At 51.2% G+C, this 10527-nt stretch overlaps 1 protein-coding gene across 1 annotated transcript; it reads left to right on the plus strand.

The window, feature by feature from the left end:
- Window positions 1-3497: 3497 nt before the first annotated feature.
- On the plus strand, window positions 3498-9241 carry ANP32A (acidic nuclear phosphoprotein 32 family member A; the record flags this gene model as incomplete). Its single annotated transcript, XM_018914026.3, has 7 exons — window positions 3498-3917; window positions 4035-4157; window positions 5598-5796; window positions 7184-7270; window positions 8110-8207; window positions 8773-8833; window positions 8952-9241. Coding segments are annotated over 7 exons (1050 nt in total), but the record flags the coding sequence as incomplete, so codon positions are not given.
- Between the last annotated feature and the right edge of the window lie 1286 nt (window positions 9242-10527).

The following is a 10527-nucleotide window of genomic DNA, read 5'->3' on the forward strand; positions in this document are numbered from 1 at the left end:
TGGGAAAATCTCCCTGAGTTTTGGGAATCTCCTTGAATTCTGTGTTACTTTTTTATTTAAATCCTGAAAATCAGAATGAAATCTTTGGATTTCCTCCCCAAGGAAGTTGCAGCAGAGCAGGAATTCCAGTGGGAGTTTTGGGAAAGCCAGGATGAGTTTGGAGTCCAGCTGGAACTTCCTGGGATGGGAATTTGGTTGTTCCCGGGAAAGGTTTAATCCAGAAGGGTTGGATTGATGGCTGCATTCCATTGATTCTTCCAACTCTTCCAAGGATTCTCTTGATTCCAGGTTGGAATTCCAGCTGGATGAGCTGGTGTGAAAGAGACGGGAATGGAGTGTGTTCCCAAGGATCCTGGCTTTCCTCAGGAGTCCTGGATTCCTTGGATCCACCTGGGAATGGGGAACAGGATTTCTTGGCTAGAGGGAATTGCCATAAACTGGAGTTTGGAGAAATTCCAGAAAATTCCCGGGAGCCCCTGGCAGCCAAGGTGCTGCTTCCATCCGTAGAGGTGCTGATGGAATTCTGCTCCCAATCCCAGTATCCATGTTAATCCCATCCAGTGCCTTCCCTGCCTCTGCTGTGGGATTCTCCAGGCTGGATGATTCCCGGGATTTCCATGGAATTGGGCTGCTGGATTTCCCGGGAACTGGGTCGTGTTCCGTGGCTGTTTTCCAGCACTGTCTCTCCCTGCCCCAGGATTTTTGGGATTCTCTTCCTGGCACATTCCTGGCCAGGAGATGCTCATGGATAACTGGTTGGAAATTAATTTATCCCATCTCAGATATTCCCAGTGGGAGTTTGGTATTCCCAGGAAGGGTTTAATGTGGAAAAGGGGGGGGGGGGTTGGATTGATGGCTGGATTCCATGGCTTAGTGGTGTGTTCCAAGGATTCTCTGATTCCAGGTTGGAATTCCTGTTGGGATGAGCTGGCGCGAAAGAGGCGGGAATGGAGCATTCCCAAGGATCCTGGCTTTCTGCAGGAATCAGTTTATCCCAGCTGGGATATTCCCCAAAAAGCCCTGGAGGGGCTGTATCCAAATCCCAAATCCCGTGGGGTTTGGGGAAGGAATTCCACCCACTGTTTATCCCGGGGCAGGAAAAGGGTGGAAAACCTTGGGAATTCTCCCTTCCCTGTGGAATGGGGTCCTGCTCCAGGTCAGCTCCTCATTCCTGAGCAGCAGCAGCAGCTGAGGATCCCCCTGGGATAGGAATCCCATGGAATGGGAATCCCCAGTGGCCACGGGCCATGGCACCTGCTGCCCTCCATGCCCTGGGCAAAATTCCAAAGGCTCTGGAAAACCTGGAAGAGCTCTGGAGCGGTGGCCAAGCGGACACAGAGCAGCTGCTGGGAGATATTCTATGGAATCCTTCCCTGTTTCCCACCGGGAATGGGACTGCTCCGAGCTGCCTTGGGGTTGGATCATGGAGAGCTTGGGATTGCAGCTGGAATCTAATTAATTCATTGTTTTAATTGGGTTCTTGAGCTTGGGGATTTTGGGATGGTCTTGGAGCAGGGATTGGCTCATCGGAGCGGCTCCGGTAATCCCGGGATTGAGTAGGAAGCTCATCCAAGCTTTTGTTGGTCTGGTCGCATTCCAGGTGGGATTGGAATGGGAAATCTGGAGAATTTCTCGCCTCCGGTTGGAATTTTGGGGGAGAAAAATCCTTGGAAAAGATCCCTTTTAAGGATGTGGGAAGTGATGGCCTCTCCCAAGGCTGCTTCTCCTTGAAATTCCAAGATTTTGTGGAGAGGGAATGTGCCATGGAAGGCAGAGACGCCTGCGGGGTGTTGGGAAAAATCCCACAAATCCAGTCCCTCCTCCTTTCCCTGGGGAATCCTCCTGGATTTCCTTGGGGATTCTTAGGGCATGAAGCCATCCTGGAATTTTGTTTGGAATGCTGTTGTTTCCAGGGATTCAGGGACTTAACACCGACACAATGTTGCTCTTGGGAAAGGCTGGGAATGTGCTCTGCTCTTCCCAAACTGTCTCTGAACTCATCCAAGCTTTCCAAACGTGGCCTCTTGGATTCCAGGAGCTTCCTCCATGGATTTGTTGGATTTGTGCCTTTGCCCAGTGCTGGAAACAGGGAAGGAGGGAATGTGGCATTGGTGCACCAAACTTCCTGAAAAGCGGGGAGGAAACAACCTTCCGTAAAAAAATTCCATGGAGAGGCGGGAACGCGATGATCTTTAAAGTCCCTCCCAACCCAAGACATTCCGAGATTCCAAAAAAATACAAATTAAAACGGGAAGAAAAATTGCAGTCGGGTCATTTGCCTTGGTGCTGAGGGGTTTTCCTCTGGATCCAGGACTATTTCCAGCTCTTCCTTAAATCCCTGCTCTACACCTGAGGGAATTGTTGTCTAATTCACTGGTTTTCTCTGCAATTCCCTGGTTCCCATGCTGAGGGAGGAGGGAGGGATGGATATCCCACTTGCTGGATCAGTGTGAGCCCTGGGCTCATTCCATTCCCGCTCCCCTCTGCTCCCGAAATTCCTGTGAGGAATTCCCAAACTCCTCTGAGGCAAAACCCACCTGGAGCTTCCCACTGAGGATCCCAAGCTTTCCTGGCTCCTTGTCTGGGGGTGCTGGGATGAGATAACAGAACAGGGACACAGATAAGGAGGATTTGCCTCCATTGCACTTTTCCCGCCTTTTTTTTTGGCGGGAAATTTGGGTGCGTGTGGAGAACATGAGGGGGAAAAACCTTTTTTATTTCAGGGGAATCCTCTGGAAAATCATCATAATTAAACACCATTGAGGGAAAAGATCCGTGAATGTTGCACCTAAATTTCAGCCCAATGAGTGATTTGGGAATTTATGTTGGAAGTTTTGGGGGCCTCTTTATTTATCCCCAGATGGATCCTCTGTAGAATCCTGATAATTAAACACTGTTGAGGGAAAAGATCCATGCATTTCCCACCTAAATTTCAACCCAGTGAGTGATTTGGGAATTAATTTTTGGGGTTTTGGGGTTTTTTTCCCCCTCAGTGTGTGGGATCAGGACCAATGCTGTTTGTCCCTCAGTGTGAGCTCTGGGCTCATTCCCTTCCCTCCATTCCCACTCCCCTCTGCTCCTGAAATTCCTGTGAGGAATTCCCAAACTCCTCTGAGGCAAAACCCACCTGGAGCTTCCCAGTGAGGATCCCAACCTGGCTCCATGTCTGGGGGTGCTGGGATGAGATAACGGAGCAGGGACACAGATAAGGAGGATTTGCCTCCATTGCACTTTTCCCGCCTTTTTTTTTGGCGGGAAATTTGGGTGTGTGTGGAGAACATGAGGGGGAAAAACTATTCATGCCAAATGGATCTTCTGGAGAATCCTGATAATTGAACACCATTGAGGGATGAGATCTGTGAATTTGCCACCTAAATTTCAGCCCAATGAGTGATTTGGGACCTTATTTTGAGAGTTTTGGGGCTCTTCCCCTCACATGAGGGAGAAAAGGTCGCTATTATTTATCCCCAGATGGATCCTCTGGAGAATCCTGGTAATTAAACACTGTTGAGGGAAAAGACCCACTTATTTTCCTTATTTTGGGGGGCTTTCTGTCTAAATTTCACCCCAGTGAGTGGTTTGGGAGTTTATTTTGGGAATTTTGGGATTGTTTCTACCCTCAGTGTGTGAGATCAGGAGCGCCAGCTGGATCTTGGCTTTCTTCTCAACACAACCCCAAACTCCCGCGTTCTTCTGCTGGGAACCTCCCGATTCTTGCCAATTCCCTGGAATTCCTTCTGATTTTCCGCGATTTCTCCCCGCTGCAGGTGAAAGAGCTCGTTCTGGACAACTGCAGGTCGTACGAAGGGAAAATCGAGGGCCTCACGGATGAGTTTGAGGAGCTGGAATTCCTCAGCACAATCAACGTCGGCTTAACCTCAGTCGCAAACTTACCAAAGTTAAACAAACTCAAGAAGGTAAATCCCACCTCCCCGAGCCACATCCCCCCCCCTTTCCCCTTCTCCTTGTTCGGAAAAAGGGGGCTGGAAGTGGGATCAGATGGGATTTTTGAGGATGTTTTTGGGCCTTTGCAGCTCGAGCTGAGCGACAACAGAATCTCAGGAGGCCTGGAAGTGTTGGCAGAGAAGTGTCCGAACCTCACGCACCTAAACCTAAGCGGCAACAAAATTAAAGATCTCGGGACAATAGAACCTCTGGTGAGTCGGGATCGCTCCTGGGAATGGCATTCCTGCTGTTCCAAACCCTTGGAATTCCCTCCTCTATCCCAGGTTGCTCCAAGCCTGGCCTTGGGCACTTCCAGGGAATGTCGCTCCTGGAATCGGTGCCAGGGCTTTTCCCCCCTCATTCCTTCCCAAGATCCCAGTTATTCCTACCCCCCTGCATCCCAGATCCTGGGGGGTTGGTTTTGCTCCAAGGAATGGGACTCATCCCGTTCCAAACCCTTGGAATTCCTTCCTGTGTCCCAGGTTGCCCCCAAGCCCGGCCTTGGGCGCTTCCAGGGAATGTCGCTCCTGGAATCTGTGCCAGATCCTCCCTCCCCCCTCATTCCTTCCCAAAACCCCAGCGATTCCCGGGATCCAGGCCGCATCCCAAGTCCCTGTTCCCGGTGAGCCGCTGCTTCCCTCTAGTGGCTGCCGGGCCGGGCTCCCCCCGTTCCCGGCGGGAATCGCCGCAGCTTCCCAGGATTCCGCAGGCTCTGGATCCATCTCCAGGCACTACAGTTCCCATGAAAATCCTTCCAGGAGCAGCTCCTTCCTGCATCTCCATTCCTGCAGCACAGGGAAAAGGCAGAGCTGCCAAACTCGTGGAGAAGCCTGGAAGTGCTCCCAGCATTCCCAGTTTTCCCATTCCCAGGCCTTTTTCCCAAGGGCTTTCCGCATAAAGGGAAAGGAGATATTCCCTTGGAGTTGATATTTCTTATCCATGGATAAGCCTTGGTACAAATACTCAATTCCTTTGGATTTTATTTTTAGGGTTTCCAAGTTCTGTAAGCAGTGCAGACTTCTTCCCAAAAAGAAAAAAAAAATTCCACAAAACCCTCAGGAATCAAATTCCTATTCCGTTTCTATGTGTTTTTTCATTTTCCGTAGTCTAAGGAAAAATAATTGCATTTTTTAAACCTCTCTTGTCAAAGTTCTGGTGTCCAAATGTTCCATTCCTGCTTCCATCTGCAAGAATTCATTTGGGATAATTCCCTGGACATCAGCTGTTCCTGGATCTGGCTCCTTTGGGATAATTCCCTGCATTCAGCTGTTCCTGGATCTGGCTCCTTTGGGATAATTCCCTGCATTCAGCTATTCCTTTGGATTTGGGAGCTGCAGGACTCCAGGGAGAGCCTTTCCCATCCCAGAAAAATCCCAGATGAAATTGGGATTTTCCAAGTGGTTTTTCCTGGATAAGGGGCGGAAATTCCAGAGGGAGCTGGTTGGGAAAGCAGGGAGGAATTGGTTTATTCCAAGGTCTGGCAGTCTGGGAATCTGGGGTATTTTTTTAATAAAGATTCCCATTTTTTTCCCCCATCTCCAGGGAGCCCAAAACACCCCCGGGAACCCCTTGAGCACATTCCCCGTGGGCTCCTTGCCTTCGGAGGGAATTCCCCCCCCCAGCAAACCTTCCAAACCGCTTTGTTTTCCCAGAAAAAGCTGGAAAACCTGAAGAGCCTAGACCTGTTCAACTGCGAGGTGACCAACTTGAACGACTACAGAGAAAACGTGTTCAAGCTGCTGCCGCAGCTGACGTACCTGGACGGCTACGACCGGGACGACAAGGAGGCGCCCGACTCCGACGCCGAGGGATACGTGGAGGGGCTGGATGACGAGGAGGAGGATGAGGATGGTACGGGAATGGGAACCGGCACCGGGAGGGATGAGGGGGTGAGGGAAGGAGTGAGGGGGAGGGATAGGGAATGAGGAGAGGAATGAGGGGAAGGAGTGAGGGAATGAGGGGAAGGGATAGGGAATGAGGAGAGGAATGAGGGGAAGGGATAGGGAAGGAGTGAGGGAATGAGGGGAAGGAGTGAGGGAATGAGGGAAAGGAGTGAGGGATGAGGGGAAGGAGTGAGGGAATGAGGGAAAGTACCTCTGTGTCCTGAGGGAATCAGGGAAGGGACCTGAGGGAATGAGGGAATTGAGGGGAAGAAGTGAGGGAATGAGGGGAGAAATGAGGGGAAGGGACGAGGGAATTGAGGGGAGGAATGAGGGAAAGGACCTCGATGTCCTGAGGGAACAAGGAGGAGTTGAGGGAATTGAGGGGAAGGAGTGAGGGAATGAGGGGAGAAATGAGGGGAAGGGATGAGAGAATGAGGGAAAATATCTCTGTGTCCTGAGGGAATCAGGGAAGGGACCTGAGGGAATGAGGGGAGGATCTTGGTGTCCCAAAGGAATGAGGGAAAGGACCTCAGTGTCCTGAGGGAATGAGGGGAAGGAGTGAGGGAAATGAAATTGAGGGAATGAGGGAAAGGACCTTATTGTCCTGAAGGAATGGTGGGAGAAGGATCTCTGTGTCCCGAGGGAATGAGGGAGGCACCTGAAGCAATGAGGGAATGAGAGGAAGGACCTTGGTGTCCCAAAAAAATGGTGGGAGAAGGAGCTGGGTGTCCTGAGGGAATGAGGGGAAGGAATCAGGGAAAGGAGCTGCATGTTCCAAGGGAATGAGGGGAAGGAATGAGGGAATTGAGGGAAGGAGTGAGGGAATTGAGGGGAAGGAATGAGGGAATTGTGGGAAGGAGTGAGGGAATTGAGGGGAAGGAGTGAGGGAATTGAGGGAAGGAGTGAGGGAATTGAGGGAAGGAGTGAGGGAATGAGGGGAAGGAATGAGGGAATGAGGGGAAGGAGTGAGGGAATGAGGGGAAGGAATCAGGGAAAGGAGCTGCATGTTCCAAGGGAATGAGGGGAAGGAATGAGGGGAAGGAATGAGGGAATTGAGGGAAGGAGTGAGGGAATGAGGGAATTGAGGGAAGGAGTGAGGGAATGAGGGGAAGGAGTGAGGGAATGAGGGGAAGGAGTGAGGGAATTGAGGGAAGGAGTGAGGGAATGAGGGGAAGGAATGAGGGAATGAGGGGAAGGAGTGAGGGAATGAGGGGAAGGACCTGAGGCAGTGAGGGAAAGGACCCCAGTGTCCCAAAGGAATGAGGAATGAGGGGAAGGAGCTGGGTGTCCTGAGGGAATGGCGGGAAGGAGCTGGGCCGGGCCTGAAGGAGCAACTTCCTCAGCTTTATCCCTAGTGAAAGACCGGGACGACAAGGAAGCGCCGGATTCCGACGCCGAGGGATACGTGGAGGGGCTGGATGACGAGGAGGAGGATGAGGACGGTAGGTGGGATGTGCTCCGTGGGATTCCTGCATCCCAAAGGAACGAGGGGAGGAGGTGGCAGGGCCTGGAAAGCCCCATTCCTCCATCTGGGAATGGAGGGGTGGGATCGGGAAGGGACTGAAGGAATTACGGGAACAGGGATGAGCATGGATAAGAGGGAATGTCCTGGAACTGTGGAAATCCTCATGGCAAAGGGTTTCCATGGGCGTGGAGAACAGCAGGAATTAGGGAGCTGCTCCATGAGGGAAGTGCATGGGAAACACTGGGGAGCTCCAGTGAATCTGTGCCAGGAACTGAGGAAGGAACAGCCTGGAATTCCAGGGAATCCCGGTGCTGTAGGCACCACCTTTCCCTGGCTGCCCCTGGATCCTCATCCCGGGATGAGGATCCAGCTGATCCCAGGGAATTTGCTGGATTCTCCCATCCCAGCAGCATAGCAGAAAAGCTGGATGTGCACTTTTCCCGGGAATGCTGAGTGGGAACTCTGGGAAGGTTCCCAAAAGCTCCCAAACACATGGAAAACACTCCAGGGGCTCAGCACTTCCTGGTTTTCTGCTGGGAATTTTGGGAATCGCCCAAAAGGCTGGAATTCTGTGTCCATGGGAAGGCTCCTCATGGATGATGGGAAAGTTCTGCTCCATCCCTTCCTGGAAAAGCTGGGATTCCCCAGCTCCCAAATCCTTGGGAACAGTGGGAAGTGGAGCAGCTGGAGTGACTCCGACCCTGCATTCCCCGACAATCCTGTGCTGCCCCCAAGGAATTCTTTGCTCGGATTCCCAGATTTTGGGTGGAGTTATTCCAAAAACCTCAACTTTTTCCATGGATTTTGTTTTTCCAGAGGAGGAATACGACGACGACGCTCAGGTAGTGGAGGATGAAGAGGATGAGGAAGAGGAGGAGGAAGGGGAGGAGGAGGATGTGAGCGGAGAGGAGGAGGTGAGCCTTGGAATTCCACCTCGGGAATCTGCGGGATCCGGCTGGGAAGGGCTGGGCGGGAAATCCGGGATTTGAGGAATTTTAGGATTCACTTTGGGCTGGGGCGGATGAAGGATGGGATGGGGGCATGGGATTGGGGGGGGAAAAGTGGGATTGGAGGAAGGAAAATGGGATGGGAGGAGAGAAAGTGGGAAACAGAATTCCAGGAATTTGTTTTCCCTCTCCTCCAGCCCTGAATCCTCTCCTGCCCCTCTGGAATGTTCCTGAGCCTCCTCAGTTCTGCTCGGAGGCTCGGGATCAATCCAGCCTTTCCCATTCCCATAAATCCCAGTGCGGTTTCCCTGAACTCGGGAATGGCACATTCCCACATTCCCAGCTCCAGCTCAGGGATTGGTTCCCTGGGATTTCAGTGCCAGCTCCTGCTATTCCATAAAAAACGGGAATACTGGGAAGTGGCTCCTTGCTGAGGACATTCCAAGGACTTTGCCTCCTTGGAAGATGGGGTGTTGGGAAAGCTCCTGGGCTGATCCCAAGCTTTACATCCCGGTTTTTCCCGGAATTCCAGGAGGACGAGGAAGGCTACAACGACGGCGAGGTGGATGATGAGGAGGACGAGGAGGAGCCTGGTACGGAACCAATCCCACTTTTCCTAAGGGAAAGCCACCTCAATTCCATGGAAAATGGAACTCCCAGAAAAGCAGGAATGTGGATCCTGGAATAATGGGAATTCTTTCTTTTTTCCAGAGGAAGAGCGGGGCCAGAAGAGGAAACGAGAGCCTGAGGATGAGGGGGATGAGGACGACTGAGCAGCTTTTCCCTGGAAAAAATTCCCTCTTGTGATTTGACTGTTTTTATCCCGGAATTCCCCCTTTTCCCACTCCCGACCCTTTGGATTTCCTTTTCTTTTCCTGGTTTTTTTCTTTTTTTTTTTTTTTTTTTTTGGTTTTTTTTTTTTTTCCGGATTGTAACGTTGCTGTGGGAACCGAGCGGGAGCAGCGAGGGTGGGAAGGGAATAAAATCCTATTTTTACTGCCGCTCCTCCTCCGATTCTTTGGGAATTTTTTTCCTTGGATCCTTTTTCCTTGAATCCCTGGAACTGCGAGAGTTGAGTAGGAACCGAGCTGGGAATTCTCGGAGCGGAGCTTGGACATCTCAGAAGCAAAACAAGGAGAGAGCCGACTTGAAATCCATGGATGAGCCGGGATTTTCCCACCTCTGCCATTCCCAAATCCACATTTTTTTGGGAATGGCAGCCAGGCCTCCTCCCTGGGGTGGCGACGGTGCCTTGCTCCACGGGGGTTTTTTTTGGGAACGCTGCCATTTCCGGCCCCTTTTCCCAACTTTGGGAATTCCCTCGTTGTAAATAGTGACCAAACATTGGGGTTTTTTTTGGGAATGTTGGGTTTTTTGGGATGGGTTGCGATCCCTGTGTGTTGTGTGTTCCCAGTTTTCCTTTAATCTGGGAGGGAATTTTAGGTTTTTTAGGAAGTTTTTTATTTTGGGGGGTTTTAGGGGAATTTTTTGGGGATTTTCATGGCTCCAGTGCAGCCAAATCCCTGGAAATGGCAGGCATGGAAAAAAAATGGGGATCTCTACAGAAAATATCCCAAATTCCCAAATTTCCCGACCTTGGAATAAACCAACTCCTCCCCACTTTCCCAACCAGCTCCCTCTGGAATTTCCGCCCCCAATCCAGGAAAAACCACTTGGGAAAATCCCAATTTTTTCGCCCAGAAAGCCAGGAATTCCAGGAGAAATGCCTGAAATTCCATGGAAATTCCTGAAAATTGTATTTTCTTACCTTGTGGGAGGCAAAAAACAAGGAAAATCCTTGGGGAATGTACAGATCCTGCGGGAAAAAATCCTTCCCTTTGGAAGTGACTTGGATTTCCTAGGAAAGCTTCCGTGTGTAGAAATCCAGCGGCTCCAGGTTTTTTTGGGAATTTGGGGGCCCGGCAGAGCCACCTTCGGAGTTTTTGTCTGTTTGGCTTTGAGGAATTTCAATAAAGCTTTTGATACAAATCCCGCCTCTGGAATTCTTTCTGGGAAAACAAGGAATGGCAGCCCTGGAAAAGTGGGAATTCCCGGTGTTTTTAGGACCTTTGGCTCCCTAAAATCCTTTGCGTGAAGCCCAGGGAGAGGCTGGGGTGGAGTGAAGCTCCTGGAATGTTTTCCCTCGGGAGTGGGGGGTTCTGGGGAGTTATCCCAGGAAAACTGGAGCCTTTCTCCTGGAAAATCCTCTCCCGGCTTTGCCAGGCTGGGAACAAGGAGCTCCTGGATCCAGGTAAGAGCCAGCGCTCCGCGTTTTCCTCCCTCTGGA

This window comes from Serinus canaria, chromosome 10 (assembly GCF_022539315.1).
Source record: "Serinus canaria isolate serCan28SL12 chromosome 10, serCan2020, whole genome shotgun sequence".
Taxonomy (NCBI): domain Eukaryota; kingdom Metazoa; phylum Chordata; class Aves; order Passeriformes; family Fringillidae; genus Serinus; species Serinus canaria.